This window comes from Astatotilapia calliptera, chromosome 7 (genome assembly GCF_964374335.1).
Source record: "Astatotilapia calliptera chromosome 7, fAstCal68.1, whole genome shotgun sequence".
Lineage (NCBI taxonomy): Eukaryota > Metazoa > Chordata > Actinopteri > Cichliformes > Cichlidae > Astatotilapia > Astatotilapia calliptera.
This window is the reverse complement of record NC_137428.1, coordinates 33,304,466-33,324,185: the sequence shown is the minus strand read 5'-3', so window position 1 is coordinate 33,324,185 and position 19,720 is coordinate 33,304,466. Positions and strand designations below refer to the sequence as shown.

The window sequence follows — 19,720 nt, the reverse complement described above, 5'->3', positions numbered from 1 at the left end:
TTCTCAATACAGACTGGCCTATAAAAGAGCTGCAATTGAGGCAAGCCTCCTCTTTACTGGGAAAACAAGATGGCCACCACAGAGGTAATCTGCAAAACACTTTGTTACATGAATGCTTCCGAACATAGTTAAAGTGTTACAGTTGGAGTAAAAGTAACATGAAAATAATGAGTACATTTAATTTTCACCTAAACAAAATGTATTGTCACTAAATGTCTCACACAAAAGTCCTTTTGGAGCTTATTTTCATGTTGTTGGGTCGATTATTCAATGCAGTCCTTCCACACAAGTACACAATAATAATACATCCATCTGGGTTTGGGTCAGGGTAGAACGAGTTTATGCAGAGAAGCCCACACCTCCCTCTCTCTGGCCACCTTCCTGAGTTCATACTGGAGGAACATAGTAGGGTTCTCAAGCCAGCTGAGAGATATGGGTCTGCCATGGAGCCTTCTCCTGGTAGGACATGCCCAAAACACCTCACCCAGGAGACATCCTAGCGGTTCCCATATGGTTTCAGCATCTTGGTCAATTGCCGGAACCACATCAACTGTTTCCTTTATTGTCAGGAGCAATTTGGGAGGGTCTTCTAAGACAGAGTAGTCTAGGGTGAGGGGGCAGACTAAGAGTGATCCAGAAAACTGTTTTTACAAGAAGAAAACAAAGGGACATGACTACCCTGCCTGGGAAAGGGTTACACTTTAAGGGAACTAGGCATAAAAATGTATATTTATGTCCATAGTAGTGGGGTCTCTCACTCTCTTGCTTAGTTCCTGTGGCTGGTGGTATTGGCTACATTTTTAGACTGTGAATAGCGATGCATGAACAAAAGCAGTACCAAAGCAGGCTTTTGTGGTGGAGCCCTTTTTATAGACAATTAGGTCAGAGGTTTTCAGACAGCATTTACCCACTTCTCAAGCCAAAAGCACTTAATGCCTTTACATGTTTAAGTAGCAATTAAATCTACAAGTTGTTTTATAGTGAAATAAAGATAAACAAAGACGCAAGCTCTTTTGCTTCCCCACGCCTCCACAGAATCTAAACAGTAACTGAGAGGGGTTAGAGGTCAAAGAGGAAATAATATGTAAACTTTTGGTAAGGAAGTTTGCACTCACTCTAGGGAGCTAATAGAATAGAATAAACCTTTATTATCCCACGGATGAGAAATTTTGGTGTTAAATTGTGTAAAATTTGGTATAAAATTAAGTTGTTATCACACCTTGATTTGGGAACTAATAACTAACTAAATGGTAAATGGATTGTATGTGGTTTAATGCTCCTCTAGTTATAGCAGACATTGAAAGCACCTACGCTACAAGCCACCGTCATCCTTCCAGAAAGTCCTGTTTTATTGCATGCATACAGTGTCATTCAGCTTGACACACATTGGAGACATTTTTTAGTGTTCACTGCCTAAGAACACTTCATCATGAAAAGCGGATGAGCTCGGGTTATGTACTTTAGTAAATTAATGTAATTAAGGGAAAAATGTATTTGCTGGATTATTGTCAGTATCCACTAGAGGTGGGAATCACACATTACCTCACAATAGCACACTGATGATATTCTGATGCAGTAATTCTGTGGTATTTGACACTTTGCAAGACAGAAACTCAGTGTCTGTGTAACTGAAGAAGAAAACATACTCCTAAAAAAGCAAGAGACTGTAATTATCTCTAATTTGCTGCACAAGAGTGTTAGTGTGTGCATATTAACATTATTCTTCAATTTAAATAATATGTCAGTTGGCTAATATGATCTTATGTTATGAAGTTATGAAGTAGTTTCTGAGTAAATGTCAGGAGAAACCATTAAAAACGTCTGTTTGGTTTATTAAAAATGCTGATTTTTGGTGACTGTGTGTCTATGATCAAAAGAAGAATCAATTTCATACAATGCAGTTTTGCTATTTTTTTTTTTTATTATTCCATTAGCCAGTCTACAGTCATCCTCAAACAACATCTAGCAGTTTGTAAAAGGGCGACTTCTGATTCTATAAAACAAAAACGGCGGATTAGTTTAAAGTTAAACAATTTCTTTATAAAAACCCACACACCTACCACTACAAACCACATTTACCATGATTGCAAATGCTCAAGGCTGAAAAATGCAGTTGGCTTGTCATAACTTGTTCAGTAATGGGTTACCTGTTTCTGGGAATGCAATAAAATGTGTTTTAAAAGGAGTTCACAATACTTCGAAACGACCAGATTCTGAACATTGTATTTAAAATCCAGCACAGATGTAAACAAAGACAGCAAATTAAATTTTGAGTACTCCAGTTTCAGGATCCTGGTAGCATGCATGTTGGCTAACCGTTCCATAACTTTCCACAGTCGACAGACAAAAACTGATTTGCTGGTGGATATGGCTTTCCTCAGTTTTACAAAGACTGATGGCCTCACCTCCATAAAATGAGACGACATGCTTGCTACTAACCAATCTCATCGGTTCTGTTTCCAGACACAGTGGGCAGCTTTTCTCACCAACAGGAAAGAAAGACAGCAGTTTGTGTGCATAGTAAACATTTAACCTGGCAAAGAGACAGATGTTCCCCCCTCAAGAACTAATGGAGTCAAAGCAAATGCAAAATATGGTCATGCATGTTTAAGTTAGCAATTCAGTCATGTACTATCACGTCAATATATTTTATTGTTTCACAGAAATAAAAAAACCAACAACAATGTTTTGGCTATGATTTGTCATTTGATATATATTTTGGGTTTGATTTTGCTCCTTTCTTTAATTGGGCAGCTACCTTTCTCATTTCCATATCCTCCCACTCTACCGGAATGTTCCCCAATGTCATCTTCTGTTAATAAAATAATCACAGTTGGTCAATTAATCTCTTAATTGTCACCAACCTCAATATGCCACCTGTTTCTTGTTAAACCCCCTTTGTCATGTCTCATTACTTTATCAGCTCAGTCATCATTGCATCTTCCCACCTCCACATTCCCACAGGGACATAGCACATTTACCCAGTTTGCCTCTGGGCATATATGAGAGAAGTAGAGCAAAACCTGATTTCCGGTGCTTCTTTTGAAATTGAAAGATTTTAAAGATTGCACAGCTGCTGGCCCATACGATCTTAAATCACCCATATAGAAACCGGGGATGGCTTTGGTTTTCAGAAGGCTTGAGATGACTTCTTTTTTTTTTTTCTTTTTTTTTTTATATAGCAAATTCTGTGCAAGTGAGCAGTTTAAGGCACTGGAAATGTACCACCAGAACAAATTATGTTTTTCCTGTTTGTTTAAGAATTTGGAGAAGGTAGTGAATTCTCATAGTATTCTCCCACTGTACTATCCATGGTGCCCTGAAAGCAGTAAAGGCTGACATGGACAGAATTTATACTAACAAAGAGCAGCTAAACAGAATTTTTCACAGAAACCCACCATCTCACACACTTCTTGTCATCTAGCTCCCTGTCACTGAAGAGTAAGGACTTTATAAGCTTCACCTTTCTTCCATCTGCAGCCATGTTTACCTCATAAAGTGACACAAGGGCTTTGACTGTTCACAGATTAATGGAGATATCAAACATTCCCATGGTAGCTGCAGCTCCATAGACTGTATCAAAAAACATGGACATATCCACAGAGCCATCACTTATTGGTTAATGAAGTCTAGGAATAGCAAAAATATAAACATTTGTCACTTAAGTACAGGTAGAAGTACAGATATTTGTGTGAAAAATAATCTGGCAGTACTGATTCAACTTCTTTACTCTTAAGTAAAAGTGAAAAAGTAGAGGCTCTGAAATGTAGTGAGAGAATAAAAATGTGCAAACCTAACTGAACCTTGAAGTGAGGTTTAGCATGTGGAGGACCCTACGATCGGGTGTAGCAGTGTAGTGTGTGGAAAAGAATTAATTAGACATAAGTTATAATAATTTCTCCTGTGTAATCCAGTAGACTTTTCTTTCTGTTCAGGCTATGCTGGTACTGCTCTGAGATTTACTGCTCATCGTGCATTCAGACAGCTGAATTTAACAAAATTATAACCCCTACACTGTATAAAGCTAGTGTATCCATAGAATTCAGTGAGTAAATCACCAGTTTAAAATTGGTAATTTATAACTGTTACCCCGTTACGTTGACCATGAACACCACAGCTGCTCTGAAACAGCAACCATAGATCATTACTGCAAACTTTACCAAAGTCCTGAAAATGAGCCATTGTTGCCCGCACTAAACTGCCTTGTACTGTATTTCATTACAATCTTTGAATAACAAAATGTTTGTATATATTTGTTTTGCAAGATGTTCCATGACATGAAAATATATAACTGTCGTCAAAGGTTTTGATACTCATCATAAGCATGAATGTCATGGTAATTTTTGCTTTTACTAATTTCTTTGAACTGTTATTTTTCTAAAACAGAATAGTTGCACAGCATATATCTTTTATGAAAAAAACTGAGTGTATAAGTTTAAATGTATGTTGGACTTCAAAAGTATACATACAGGCTCAGCAAGCTGCACCTTAGCCAGATGGTTTTGGTTACCATGAACAAGTTTGTGGCATAACTGTGGCTGGACATTTGACCACTCATCTTGGCTGAATTGGTAAAGTTAATTTAAATTTTCAGGGGGTTGAGGTCAGGCCTTTAGGAAGGACATGCCAGAAGTTTAGTGTTATCCTGCTTCATCCATTACAAAACCAGTTCTGATGTGTGTTTGGAATTGTTGTCTTATTGTTGCTTTAATTAAAGTTGAAAAAGGTATTCTTCTTTCATTATTCCATTCACTTGCTGTATTGTACCATTACCAACGGCATTAAAACAGCACCAAAGGAGGACGCTATCACCACCATGCTTGACAGCTGTTACATTGTTCTTAGATTTGAAAGCTTCACCTCTTGACACTGTGGCCAAATAGCTCAATCTTTGTCTTGTCTGATCATAAAAATGTTATCCAGAAGGCATTTAGTTGGTCTATGTGGGCAGCTGCAAATTTCAATCAAGCTTTAAGGTGTTGATTTAAGAATAAGGGCTTCTTTCTTGGTCACCATCTTCTTAGTCTATAGCACTGTAGAACTTGCTTGACTCTGGACACTGTTGCTGGTGTTCCAGTAGTTTCCAGTTCATCACATCGCACTTTTACGATCCCTAATTTGTTACTGAAGATCCTAACCAATTTCCTCTCATCTGAGTGTTACAGTTTGGGACTTCTTCCAGATTTTGGCAAAGTGGTAATACAAACTGTTTACCCAGTTCCTGTTTTTTTTTTTTTTTTTTAAGTAATTAAAGATGTAGTGCTGTACAGCTATTCCGCCCTGGATAAAGAACAGTTAAGAATCTGTTAAAAATCCCAAATTACAATGACATTCATGCCCATGATGAGTGTAAGTAAGCTTCTGACCACAACTGTGAACTTCAGGAAGACATCATGTATAGATCAAATATCTTTTTGCTAGATCAAATGAGTGGAACGGCTCTTTTGCAACAGGATATATGAGCTCAAGGCACACATTCTTCTACATCTTCTATATACAGTGTATGTGCAGACCGCATTTCTAATAAAATAATGCATCACAAGTTTTGCCATCCCCATGGGAACAGCTATCCTGCTTGAGACATCAGTGTTTGATTAATAGTGAATTAATTGAACATCTTTCACAACTACATAGAGAAACATCTCCTTCTGGTTGCAGACTTTGCACTGATATGGAAAGGCAGGCAAGATGGACTATGTGGAGGATAAGCCTCAGTAGTACTGTGCCTTTTTGGAGCGAGAAAAGGCTCTGTAAAGATGCTCTTTCTAAAGAGCAAATATATGTACTCAGTGGACATTTGGAGATTTCATACTTTGTGGTTTTCTGATCTTAAAAGCACTTTCTTTGATGTACTTCCTATCTGCAAGAAGCATCAGCAGAAAAAAATATAAGACTGAGTGTTAATGTGAAACACTTTGCTTCAAACGATACCATTATATCAGATCTGCATTTAGTAGTTTGCCCCCCATCTTACTTGGCCCAGACAAAGCTTTGTAATCTTGTATGCAACACAGTCCATATAAAAATATATGAGCAACAAAACTGGACACTGAAAATATCCTTCGTAAAATTAATTCTGTGATGCACAAATGGTCTTTGAGTTTGGCCTTTGGGTTCTGAGCCATGAGATCACTTAACCTTTAAGGACTGTTTGAACAGTTCCATCAGCCTAAAATATGGCCTATAAATCTTTAAGCAGGGCATTTTTTATGTGGAGGATAGTGTTGCTATGCTCTCTCAAATTCCTGAGAGAGAGAAAAAAAGCAAGACAAATGGAGTCCTGGGATTGATTCTGAGAAGAAGAAAAAATGACTTAATTTTGGAGGATTTTTTCAGTTTTACTTCTTAAAGTTCACTTATGGCAATATGTGATCTTTTACAGAGATAGAAGAAAAGAACATATCTAAAATCCCATCCAGACAGATAAATAAAGGTCAGCACATTTCAGTGAAACCTAATGGAACATCCAGTTATGGCTTTTTCTTTTTTTGTGTGGTGTTCCCCATGCATTTCACAACATAACATTTAAGAAAAGCACATGCAGGATATAAAAAAAATCATAAAGTGGATGCACGTGCTAGCTAAAGTTGCAGTAATCTAAAAATGCCACAAACAAGCTTGATGTCTGTGTAATAACAGAACAGGCCTTCTCCTTGCACAGGTGCTACTGGAGTACCTTCGAGTAAGGCACGTGAACCTTAGCACCATCATGCTTATCATGATAGAAAGGACAACGATATAGTGCAAGATAATACATGGCGTGTGAGTTTAATGCAGTGCAATACTGCAAAAATATCATGCTCGGCAAAATATTTTGCTGGGTAAGTAATGGTTTTGAATAGATTAACTAGAAGCATAAAGTTTGTTACAAATTGAAGATATATTACAAAAAAGAGGCTCACAGTATAAGAACATCATCTGCTAATTTGCAATTATGGTATATGTCACATTAGCATAAATCGTTTACCAAACAAAAGTGGATGCATATGAAGCTCAATCTGTAAAGTTCATTCAAACTGACATTGACATGAAACCACAATCATTCACTTGTATTAATTTCTACTGGGTTTTCTACAAGGTGATAAAAAGAAGAAGGGTAGGGAAAGAAAAAAAGAAAACAAGACAACCATTAATCAAACGAACTGTGCGATGTGTTTGTAGAGATGCACGTGTGTGGTCTTCTTAACACTATATTCATGCACTGAGTGATGGCCAGAAGTGGCAGAAATGACTAGTTGTCACTGGAGCTGTGGCATTGATCAATCATGCCCTGAGGTTGCAGAGGGTTGCTGCATGTGGCATGACAGGAATGCAGGTCACAAAGATCACATCACCCAGCAACATGCACACTGCAAAGACAGCAGGCTGGTGTGGCAGAGAGAGAGGAAAAAAAGAAAAGGGTAAATGATGAATGGCCTCACAAACCTCTCCAGCACTACACAACTGAAGAACGTGACTTTTTTTTTTTTTTTTTTACAAAAAGGGATCTGCATTCTTTTAAATAATTTTTAGTGGTTTTCTGATTTTTACAAATCAGATAAACGTTCTTGTATGAAATGGCAAACTGTACTGACGAATGATGAAAAAATGCATAGGAAACAGACGAACACTGTAAAATCAAAAGCAAGAAAAAAAAAAGAATAAAGATTAAGATGGCACATGATGGCCATCTACTGGTGAGTTCAATAACTGAGCCACAGGTATACTTTGCACATTTTTTTTTCTGCCAGAAAGCTTTTCTTTGCTCCCACAGACATCTCACACAAACCTTCCCAACTCCATATATGCTGTCATTCTGATGTATGTTGAAAGTTGCACTGAGATTTGATGAGTGTAATCTGGTGCAAGCACCAGCTGTTCAAAGCGGGCAGCACTGGGCTTGTGCCAGTTTTGCAAAGCAGCTGGACGGTCAGATGGAAGTAGAGCTAATGTTTTAGGCAGCTTTCTTTCGCTGTTAGCTGTTTCCTGACAATGTTATAAGCATTTCCCATCCACTCTGAAGGGTTTTTTTTAAGCTTTGTAAGATTTTTTTTTTTTTGTGGGAAAAAAAAACCTCAAGAACCCAGGAGACAGAAAAAAAGCCAAGATGCAAAGCTCAAGCAAAACACTGATGCCACTGACGTTTTGGGACCCCAGAGAACTTCAATGAGAGCCTTTATCCACAAATAAGGAAAACTTGGAACAGTAGTGAACCTTTCTAGAAATGGTAAATAGACTGGTTCTTATATAGTCCCACCAACTTTTTAGTTAGTAGGTAACCTGCGCTACCTCCTGAGTCAGACAGGAGGCCTAAAGAGTATCACAGAACTGCAGACCTCACTTGCTTCAATTAAAGTCAGCGTCCATGATTGAGTAAGAAAGAGACTGGGCAAAAATGGCATTAATGGGAGAGAGTTCCAAGAGGAAAACCACTGCTGAACAAAAAGAACACAAAGGCTCGCTTTACATTTGCCAAAACACATTTCAATCACCAAGACTTTGGGGAAATTATTCTGTGGATAGACAACACCAAAGTGCAACTATTTGTTAATCTGGTGTGAAACTAACAGCATTTTATAAAAAGAACTACAAACACAAAATCAAACATGGTAGAGGTAGTGTGATAGTCTGCAGCTTCTTTGCTGCTTCAGGATCTGGACAGTTTGCTGTAATTTATAGAGAGCAGAATTTATGTTTCTACCACCAAATCCAGAGGGAGAACGTCCAGCCTTCTGTTTGTTCCCTTCAGTGCACCTGGGTTACACAATAGAACAATCCACCTCTGACTGGCTCAATAAAAAATAAAAAAAAGATTTTCAAGTGGCTTAGTCCAACTTTGGACTTAAATTTGACTGAGTTGCTTTGGTATTAAACAGGTCATTTATGCTTGCAAAAACTCCAACGTGACTGAACTAAAATTCCTCCACAGTGGTGTTACACACTCATCGCCAGTTAGCAGAAATGCTTAACTGCAGTTCTTGCTGCCAAGGGTGGCACAACTTGATGTTGGGTACAAATACTTTTTCCAGGTAGGTTTGGATAGATTTTTTTTCCTTAATAAACACATTCACAATTTAAAAACTGAATTTTAGTTTTACTCTGGTGAACTTTGTCTAATATTAAAAGAAAGACAATATTAGGAAGCAGACAGGTGTTATTTTCAAGTATTCTGATTTTTAGTTTATATAGAACAAAGAAATATATAAAAAAAAAACAAAATAGTTACTACAGGAATGGAATTTGAAAACAAAACAGTATGCAACAACAAGCACTGTTCATATTCCACGCAATCAACTCTCCATTACATCTTTTTGCCATCACGAAAATCTCAAATTTGTTATTAAGGTTTCTGGAAAGCAATTTTTATGGTGTGATTTGTTCATGGGAAATTACATTCCCACTGTTTGGACTGTTCCTCAAAGCAAACTGCAGTGTTTCATAATGTTCCTGGCCTCTGCTGCTCAATTTCATCTTCATACAGAATAAAAATAAGAAAACTGTTGAGACCTGATAATTCATCAGTCTTATGTAACGTGCATTATTCTTGCATGGTACACCTAAATGCATTTAGTGCTAAATTAACCCTTTATTTACCATGGGCCCGCTGGTGGGCCTATTTTTAAAGGCACTTTTAAATGATCATAACTCCATTACCGTTTGTGCTGAAAAGAAAAAAATTCCAGTGATTTCATAAAGAAGAGTAGAAGAGATTTATGGGGATATCTGCCTAGATGTTACCATGTGCACTCACATTACTGTACTTCTCAACCATTTTGGGGGCTTTTAAGAAAATTCAAATGGTTACTGTGTTTTATTTGACAGCCAAAATAAGTCCACCACGCCATGTATAAATCTTGGTCAATAAATGGTTAAGAAACAATTTAGTTACACCACTTAATATTAGTAATATAAATTGAAGTATTTCCAAATCAGCAAAGAAAAAAATAAATGTAAAAAAATGGGATAATGGTCAATCAAAGACGTTATCATCTGAAACTGATGTAATGAAATCTACTCTTACCCAAGCAGAATGCCATCCAGCTCTGTTGCAGATTTAGAGTCTGATAAACACCAGAGAGATCGTTATTCAAAATACAGTACGAACATTTTCAACAGGAATTTTTATTTTAAACATAACGAACAGGTAACAAAATAGAGAGGTTTAATATATTTGACGAAATGTCTTTTGGTCATAATAGCAAAAATAAATAAAATCAATACAGTAATCATGAGTCACTGTCTTCTGTGCTAGAGTCAGTGAAGCTGGTGTTGGCAGAATCTGAAGAACTGCTGCTGCTGCTGGTGGTGCGATGAGATGGAGTTTGACGGCTTTTCTCTGGATGAAGGGGAGTAAAAGAGGCAACATCATTGATTAAATGCTACAGATAGTGATAGCAGGGAAAATCTATGGGTGACTTGTGCCTTAATGTCAAATGAATTCAAGTGAGCCTGTGCTTGGTACTTACTTTGAAATTTCTTAAACTTCTTACAGAGACATGACTTGACATATTGCTCCAGAGCGCGCAGAGTGGATGGCTTTAGCGTCTCAAAGTCAATCTCGATTTCATCTGGGTTGGTGTTGCACACCGAGGGCTCCCGGCTCTGAATGATGTGCACCACGTGGCCCAGTTTCATGCCAGGTAACCGGTTAATGTCCAGGCTTAGCTGGTGCTTTTCAACGTAAGTCATTGGCAAAGATTCATCCTCTGACTCCCATTCATTGCTCCCTTTCCATGAATATCTATCAAAAAGACAAAGCAGTGAAAATCTCTGTTAAAAAGTAATACCACAAAATAAAAAAAAAGTTAATGAGCTAAACAAAACATCATACCTAGCACAGGAATTTGATGTACATCTGGAATTCAATACTCCAACATTTTGTCGACTGTTGTCTTTTTTGTCCTTTTCTTTTTTCTTCTTTGGTTTACTCACAGGGGATTCAGACAGAGCAGCAAGCTGTCCATGAACGGCTTTAAGCTGGGAATAAAAGTGCCACAAAAATTAGAAGTCTTGTATTCCTGAGAATGATGAATCAGTAGGAAGGTTCAATACGCAGTTAACACCCATGCTCCCTGGAAGTAGCCTTCCAGCAGACCTTGGAAAGTAGAACACACAGGAACTTTCGGCTCAGAAACCAGACCGCAGTTTTCAGAATGAGAGCGAGCCGTGAAGGTGGTATATTTGGCACAAATGACTTGAACTGTGGATCAAAAAGGCAACTGTATTGCCAGCCCAGCTTGCCATTTTGCTCTCTAAAGCATTTAATTCCTCAAAATAAAATGCAATGTAAGGGTTATAGTCGTGGTGGGGTGAAAGAGATTGCACAATGATGTGCACTAGATCACAAAGGAAAATCTAAAAGTAGAAGCAGCTCTGGAAATGGTGCTGAGCTATCCAAGGAGACTACTTCCTTGTGCACAGTGGACAAACTTAAATCAGATATGAGCTTTGTTTTGCTGTGCGTTGCACAACTTTTTCATAGCACCTAGTAATAATACATGAGGCAAACATCTGTGCAGCAACCCACCTGATCTGCACCCACCTGTTCTTGCAACTCAGCAAGTCGGGTGGCACGCTCCTCTGCAGACTCTGGTTTGTCCAAACTGCCACCTGCTTGTGAGGTCACTTCCACGTGTTCGTCTGGCATCTTTGCAAAACTTTGCTCGAAAACTCCCTGAAGCAAACAGAGTGAAATAGAAAGCAGAGCAACCAAAACTTTCCCCCTCCCACCCATTTTTAATAATAATATTCCAAACCCACCTGAAGTTTTCTGGCCTTAACAACAACATCATGATGTGCAGGATTGTATTTGTAGCAGTTAGAAAAAATTAACCTAACATCTGCAGCAAACGCTTGTGCATCCTGGTACTCTCCTGCATCTACCTTTTTCTGAAAATAAAAAAGGTAACCAAATAAAGCATGTGTATCAAGGCACAAAGCAAATGCATGTATAAAAGCATATAAGCAAACATACTTTAACCGTGCTGAGATCCATGGGGTACTTGATGATGTCATGATAATCGTGTAGCTGCAGAGCTTCTGCATCTACAGGCTTGTAAAAAGGCCAGGCGTAGGCAGAATGTTTCTTGGACAGCATTTCCTTCAGGATATGCTTGCAGTACTTCAGCTGTTCACTAAGGCCACAGGGTTCAGTGTTTTGTTGTAATGACTCCTCTTCAAAGTCGCTCTTGGCACGGCTTGAGCTCTCACGCCTCTTCCTGCTTTCTAAAAATAATTAAATTAATTGTTACAATTAGTTCATTTAAACAAACCTTTTTCTCTCTCTTATCTGCCCTATTTCCTTCATTAGCCTAGAGTTTTTAAAGATGTAAATTAATTAAAGCGAAAATGCTGCTAAAACTAATCTATAACCTTATTAAAACTTTAGACTTTTAATAAGTGGATAAGAAGCACACATAGCTGTGAAACTGAAAGTCTGGATTGCCAGGATTTTGGAGAGTAACGGTAAAACCCATCACTCTCCATGAACGCCTGCACCCTCTGATCTCATATTTGGTTATTGCTTTACATACAAGGTGTTCAGCATCTCATCAGTGACACACTCCATGTGCTAGCCTATGCAGTCTGCTGAATTCTTGCGACCGAACATCAAAGTACTAGTTTACTACTAATAAGTAGTCAGTGTTACAAGTTCTTTTAAGTGAGTTACCTGGAGTGCTACTTTTTTTGCCCTTCCCTTTGGCAGCATGAGGAACAATCTCCACTTCATTCTGAGGCATCTGGGCAACTTTTTGCAAGTAAATCTTTTCCAAGGTGAGCGCCATCAGGACAATATCGTCTGTAGGCTGAAGAGGACAGAGGGAATGGTTTTTTGCATTTTGTAGCTCAACTACACCAATTTTGGACATGGTGACATATTGTCCTCTTGCATGCCTTAGAGAATTGGTAATTAGTTTAATAAGGAATTTTCACAGTGAATGCCGTTCTAAGAAAATGTTGGCGATCAACGCCGAAAGCCAAATTAACTGCATCCAGGCCCAGTATACAAAACTCGACTCTTGCTCAAACATTCTCCGGCATGGCATATATTGCCCAGTGTGAGGACACGCTTAGTATCTGTAAGGGAACAATGGAAGGAATTTGCAATCACAAAGCTCCTCACCTTATTGTATAAGTAGCAGTTGGTAAACATGGTGTTGAAGTCTTCCAGGCATTCACTCGCACTCCAATAATAGTTGTTCTCTAGTCGTTTCTTAATGGTTCCCATGTCCATGGGCAATGTTATTATTTTATGATAGTCCTGGTTAAGAGAAAGAGTTGATGTCAGATGAATATAGCATTACATTTTGCGCTGCCCCACACTGAGGCTCTGCCAAAGTTTGATTAATGGGGAACAATGACACTGCACAATTTCCAGTTTATTCATGTTGGATCTTAATTTAATTAATCTTTTTCTATAAAACTTGATATTAACTAAATGTTAATTACTTTATTAAGACAGAGTCAAGCGGCATCATTCAGACTACTTAATAGTGTTTGGAACTTAAGGCAAAAATGGAGGTGGCTAATTCGCGACCAACTTAAAATCACCAAGATTAGCTTTTTTGCACTGTCTGAAGTGAGTCAGATAATTGGGCTGGAATTAACATCAATTTATGATTTTTTTTTTAACTGTTTGCATTTTTAGATTCAGCACTAAATTGGGTAAATAAATTAGTTACACTTCATACACATTCTTGATGATGTATTAAAATTTAGGATCAAGGATATATCGGCAGGTTTTCGAGTCATTTCTTACTGAAGTATGGCTAAAACTAGGATAAGATGCAAGACAGAGTGACACTGCATTCCATTATCTCTATACTCACTGTGGTATGTAGGTTGTGCGTGAGAATTAGGAACAAAATAAAAGGGAGGAAAAACAAAAAAATATCTTAGACAACATTATATTAACAGTAAGAGAATAAAAAAAAAACGAAAAGAAGATCTAGTAGTTTCAGAAGAGAAGAACAGACAGACCCAGGAACACAAAGCAAGTTAGCGTATCTGAAAACAAAACTAAAAAACAAAAAAAAGAAATTATATATATGTATAAAACTGCTGGCAGCTACCAGTAAATTTATATTTAACAACAATGGCTAAATAGATCATATAATACAATATAATGCCCACTTAACATCACTTTTGTGGAATTGTGGAATTAAAAAATATTTTCATTATGAGCAAAACTATGACTTACTTGTGCAACTAACTGAAGAAAAGCCCTGCAATCCTGAGGCTGAAGTCATTTTTGTACCATGATTTGTGAAAAACCCATAAAAATGACTTGATGCACTGTAACCCTGTCAGCTGAACATGTGCAAACTACTCACTGGCAGTCCAAGAGCAACTGCATCGACAGGCTGGTAAAAAGGCCAGGCGAACTGGTGCCGCCACAGGGATTTGATCACTATGTTCTGCATATACTGCAGCTGGTTGGTCCTCCGGCCTTGCTTGCTGGGATTGGTCACCTCGGGAGGTGGGGGATTAACAAGCTGAGGGGGGTCCTGGTTGGTGTCTGTGGACATGACGGCTGCACAAATTCTTCTGGGTTCTGTTATCTTCTGTAAGTCATGTAGTGTTCACCTGACAGCTTGTCACACACTCTGAAAACTATGCATGAAGCAGGCTGGGGAATCGTCAAACCACACAATGTGGCCTGCTGACATAAAAGAATAGACTGTTACGATCATGTGGTTCTCCAAATATTAAATATAACACTATAAAAAGAGGAAGCGACTGATTACTTCACACCATTGACATAGTTTCAAAAACAGACTATATCTCATACCTTTTGAAGCTTATCACATTCATTTTACTGTATTATTATGTAAAACAATCTGCACGTGACTGTATAAAGGCGCTTTCCTTGCATGCTGAAAGGAGGCAATTGAGGTATTTCAGGCATCCAGTTAGAATGCCTCCTGGGCATACCTAACTGGGAGGAGACCCTGGGGTAGAACCAGAACCTGCTGGAGAGATTATACATCTCATCCGACCTGGGAATGCCTTGGGACCATGGGGAACTGGAAAGAGTGGCTGGGGAGAAGGATGTCTGAATACTGCAACCCGGCTTCAGATGAGCAGAAGACGCGGAGGCTGTGTAAAGGTTTAGTGGGCATGCGAACTGAGAAATGTTTTCTTGGCAAATACACTGACAAAATTTAAGAGGCTGTTTCACTGATGGTGTTGGAATCAGCTATGTTTATTTAGCTATCTAGGAATCTGCCTGCAATTATTCCAATTTTAATATTTAGAGAAGGTGGAGAGATGGAGGTATGCATTGGATGGAAGAGGAATCAAGAGGTGAGAGGTGAAGAAGAAAGTGAAGACAAGGCGAAGTGAGTGGAGATGAGTGTCACGGGTGATTTGTGACAGGAGGACAGCAGCAAAAGTGAAAGCGAAGGTTTAGAGGATGGGAGCGAGATGGGCTATGAAGTATGGTTTGGAGCACTAACAAAAAGGCGGGAGGGCGAGCTGGAGCTGTTAAAGGTGAAGATCTAAGATTTTTATTAGGCCTGACTAGAATGGGCAAGATTAAAAATGAGTACATGAAAGGGTCAGCTTAGACTGAGGTTGCTACAAAGGATGATAAAGATGGAGCTGCTAAGTATGAAGAAAAGAGAAAGACAAGAGAAGAGATTCTTAGATGTAGTGAAAGAGAACATGGAGAGTGTTAGTGTGACAGAGGAGGGTGCTACAGATAGGGTGAAATGAAGGGAGATGACCCATTGTGGTGACCCTTAAAGGGAGCAGCAGAAAGGAGCAGGTGATTTTGATTTTTTCTTATTTCAGTTTTATTTGCAGTTCTAATGCATTTCAATTAATTTCGAGGGAGGCTTTGTTCATTTCAGTTTAGTTTTTAAATAGCTTCCAAAACTTTATTCTTCAAATATTATTATATTTTGTTGGTCTAAGTTAACACATTATATTTCAAGACAAACACATTATTGTGAACGCATCCTTTTCTCAATAAATAAAACCAAACTGGGGAAGACTAAATGCATTTCATGTATTTAACTTTAAGTTTTAGTGAGGTGATATTACTGTTTATCTATTTTAACATTTAAATCTATTTTCCTTTATTCCAGATCAAATGTTTCTTCAAATCTAATTTTATTTCATTTGCTCATTTTACTAAACATCGCCACTGGAGAAGGCAGTGAGAGTCTGCATGATCTCAGACGCGGTATAAATCTCAACCTAGCTCATGTAATATCATACCATTAAATACAAGTCAACTAATATAATGCTAACTTAACGGAGTAAGAAGGAAGAATCGGATTGTCAAGTTTTAAATGAGCACGACAGAGTTAAATAATCAGGAGGCCAGCTCTTGGGAACACTAACCAGTCACGTTCAGCACGTTAGCTTCATTTGGCTAGCAGGTTAAGGTAAACCTATATGGGCGCATTGAGAGACAGATTTAAGTCGTCACTGCAAATGGGCAATAAAAAAAACACCACAGTATCTTGTGCAGTGCCTACTGGGGTTTGTGTATTACAATTGGGCCTCGCTCTGCCGCGGTTAACTTACCACTTACAAAGTTTTCATAGGGACGCCAGTCGCTGTTACCTGAACGCTCGCAATTACCTTCAGATAACGGCAACACATACATGTACCACATAACTTGTTTCGCAGAGGATGACGGGAGAGTCACGAGTGTTTACCAACTCGTTTTTTCTTCTTATGAAGGCACTTTAAAATGCTAGTTTCTATTTAAGACCGTTCGCGCCGCACCGAAGGCCAAACAGAGGGGAAAAAAGTCGCGATACGGTAACTCCTGGCTGCACTTAGACCAGCTGAAAACGTCCACACAAACCTGCTGCGGGCATGGCTTCAAGTAACAAGCTACCCTTCGTCGAAAGCTTCGGTGACCAATTTTTTTTAGCCAAAGTTAACAGCGTATACCGCCGCCTGCTGTGTCGGAGGGTATCGACAATAAAACCAAAATGACCGAAAGTAGGGCTGCTCAATTAATCGAATTTTAATCACGATTACGATCTGGGCTTTCAACGATCATTAAAAATGACTGAGCCGATTATTAGCCCCTCCCTAATTTATCCGCGACACCTTAAAGGCCGGTCCGTGAAAATATTGTCGGGCATAAACCGGTCCGTGGCGCAAAAAAGGTTGGAGACCGCTGATTAAGAGGACCCGAGGGAAGCTCGGAAAGCTAAGCAGAAGTTATTTGGAGAGTGACTGCAGTTGGTTGAAAAGAGAGTTTAAAAAAAAAACTTCAGTGGTGTTGCACACTATTTTATATTATTTTTTTAAAGTCATTGTTAACCCTTTAAAGCCGGTCAGAGCAGCACGCTCTATCTATTTTTAAATCCCTGTAGAACCTGAACCGTGTAAGCTAGCGCAATAATTAGTTTTCCATATGAAACCGGAGGAGTTGTACTTACATCTGATGCCATCAGCTTGTCCTCGGTCACGGTTTCGTTCCACATATAGCTTTGCAAAAATTGCATAAAAAGCGCTTGCAGGAACAAAAACATAATATTCCAGAAACACGCTTTGCCGTTCCTATCAGCTGTTCGTAACACTTCCCACAGTGAAATGATGCACATGCTGTTTTCTTTGCAAATTTGCATCATAGGATTGTTTTTTGTTTTTCCTGCAGTATATAAAAATTGCTGTATCTCCAAAATAAAACTATGAAGACACTCAAAATAAATTTCCTGTTGTTGTAAACTATTTTTTGCAACTTTATTGTATTTAAAGTTTTGAGGGATAAGCCTCTTAAATTTCTCCAAGTAGAAATATATGTAAACAAAACAAAAGTGATTTTCAATTTTTTTTGTAGTTTATTGCACTTTTTTGCAATTTATGTAATTACTATGGACTTAATGCATACATATTATTAAAATATGGGCTATAACAGTTGTATTGATGTATAGCAACTTGAAATGCTCCCACAAATGGCACTACAGCATGTAAAAAAATAATATAAGCTCTGGTGGACTTGGTTCTATAGTAGGTCTTAAAGGGTTAAATAAATATCGTCAAATAATCGTGATCTCAATTTCAGTGAAAATAATCGTGATTATCATTTTTGCCATAATCGAGCAGCCCTAACCGAAAGTGTAACGGTCCCGAGAGGAGAGCGTTGATTTTTCTTCTTCTTCCGGCTGCTCTCTTTAGGTGTCGCCACAGTGGATCATCAGTCTCCACCTCACCCTGCGTCTAGCTTCCTCCTCTGCCACACCAACCCCGCATGAACCTCTTCACTACATCCATGAACCTCTTCTGAGGTCTTCCTCTTTTTCTCCAGCTTGGCAACTCCATCTCCAACATCCTTTGTCCAGTATATCCACTACCCCTTCTCTACACGCTGTTCAGCTGTCTTCAAGCTGATCAACCTTGCTCTCAGGTACTCATTTCTAATCTTGTTCATTCTGGTAATTCAGAATGAAAATCTCAGCATCTTCACATCTGCCATATCCAGCTCAACCTCCTGTCTTCCTATGAGTGCCACCATCTACAAACCATATATCATAGCAGGTCTCTTTATGATCTTCTAAACCTTCCCTTTGACTTGTGCTGCTATCCTTCTCATGTTCATCTCCACCATTGCCTGCACACTCCTCTTCACCTCTCTTGTGCACTGATTTAAACTCCCATTTAAACTCATCCACCTTCACTACCTTTATTCTTTGGATTTTCAATGTTACATGTGTTTCTTTCTCATTCACACATATTTAATATGTCTTGCTTCAAACGGACTTAAATGCTCATACCTACACCTTTCCAGACTCTTTTCCACCTGCTCACTCTCTGTACATCATAGTCCACTGACCTTATCAGTCAACCTGTCCATTACCACTGCAAATAAGAAATGGTTTGGAGCCAATCCCTGATATAATCCCAACCCTCCTTCAAACCCATCTGTCACTCCTATTGCACACCACACCACTGTCTTGTTGTCCTCCTAGATGTTCTGCACCACCTTAAGATAAAGATAAAGTTCTGATGCTGGTCTATAAAGCTCTGAATGGTTTAGGACCAAAATACATCAGTGACCTCCTGACCCAGTATGAACCATCCAGATCCCTCAGGTCATCTGGAACCGGTCTTTTATCAGTTCCCAGAGTCAGAACCAGACACGGAGAAGCTGCATTCAGCTTTTATGCTCCTTATATCTGGAACAAACTCCCAGAAAGCCTCAGATCAGCTGAAACACTCAGTTGATTTAAATCCAGGTTGAAGACTCACCTGTTCTCAGCTGCATTTGAATAAAGCACCAAATCCACACTTTTAAGCTTAAATTTCAAAACTTACATTTAACTACTGATTTTATCTACTGTTCTGATTTTATCTGTTTTGATTTTATATACTGTTTTGTTTGTTTGTCTGTTTTTTTTTGTTTGTTAATTTGTTTGTTTGTTTGCTTGTTTTAATCAATTTTAAATCATGCTTTTTATTTGTTTTTGTTTCTAATGTCTCTGTAAAGCACTTTGAATCACCTTGTTGTTGAATTGTGCTATACAAATTAACTTGCCTTGCCTTAAGATATTTCTTTGCCGCATTTCATCTCTTGTACCCAATCATATGCCCCATATATTCTCTAGAAACAATGGAACTCATCCTGACCTTCTTTAAACGTCTTTATCAACAGTTGTTTTTAAAATGTTTTATAAAAATGGAAGATATAATAATGAATGACATGCAAAACTCTCTGTTTAATGGATTGTGGCAGTATGCGCGTAAACACGTTGGTTTGCGTCCCGCCGTGAAA

General features: G+C 38.5%; 1 protein-coding gene and 1 long non-coding RNA gene across 9 annotated transcripts; one reads left to right on the top strand and one right to left on the bottom strand.

Moving 5' to 3' along the window:
- The first annotated feature begins 52 nt into the window (after nucleotides 1-52).
- Nucleotides 53-2,684, top strand: LOC145430075 (uncharacterized). The gene is made up of 2 exons (XR_013910482.1): nucleotides 53-84; nucleotides 2,337-2,684. It is a non-coding gene; the product is annotated as an uncharacterized LOC145430075 (long non-coding RNA).
- A 7,401-nt stretch (nucleotides 2,685-10,085) lies between these two features.
- On the bottom strand, nucleotides 10,086-16,940 carry LOC113025980 (bromodomain-containing protein 3-like). Of its 8 annotated transcripts, none has more exons than XM_026174311.2 (10): nucleotides 16,802-16,940; nucleotides 14,313-14,641; nucleotides 13,103-13,240; nucleotides 12,650-12,785; nucleotides 11,954-12,204; nucleotides 11,740-11,868; nucleotides 11,507-11,653; nucleotides 10,811-10,956; nucleotides 10,446-10,720; nucleotides 10,086-10,315 (listed from the first exon to the last, which is right to left on the bottom strand). In XM_026174311.2, the coding sequence occupies exons 2-10, from the start codon at nucleotides 14,505-14,507 to the stop codon at nucleotides 10,206-10,208; spliced, it is 1,527 nt and encodes a 508-aa protein (XP_026030096.2). In that variant the 5' UTR covers nucleotides 14,508-14,641; nucleotides 16,802-16,940; the 3' UTR covers nucleotides 10,086-10,205. The 8 variants fall into 8 exon arrangements, with proteins under 8 accessions (XP_026030096.2, XP_026030101.2, XP_026030097.2 ...); XM_026174316.2 differs by having other exon boundaries at nucleotides 11,522-11,653; XM_026174312.2 differs by having other exon boundaries at nucleotides 16,516-16,822.
- Nucleotides 16,941-19,720: the final 2,780 nt, after the last annotated feature.

Excerpts from the sequence above, each read along its gene's own strand:
- LOC113025980 (XM_026174311.2), bottom strand. The coding sequence starts at position 14,507 with ATGTCCACAGACACCAACCAGGACCCCCCTCAGCTTGTTAATCCCCCA. Across the intron at positions 11,869-11,953 it reads TGGATCTCAGCACGGTTAAA|AAAAAGGTAGATGCAGGAGA; the intron begins GTATGTTTGCTT and ends TTTTATTTTCAG. Across the intron at positions 10,721-10,810 it reads ACATCAAATTCCTGTGCTAG|ATATTCATGGAAAGGGAGCA; the intron begins GTATGATGTTTT and ends TCTTTTTGATAG.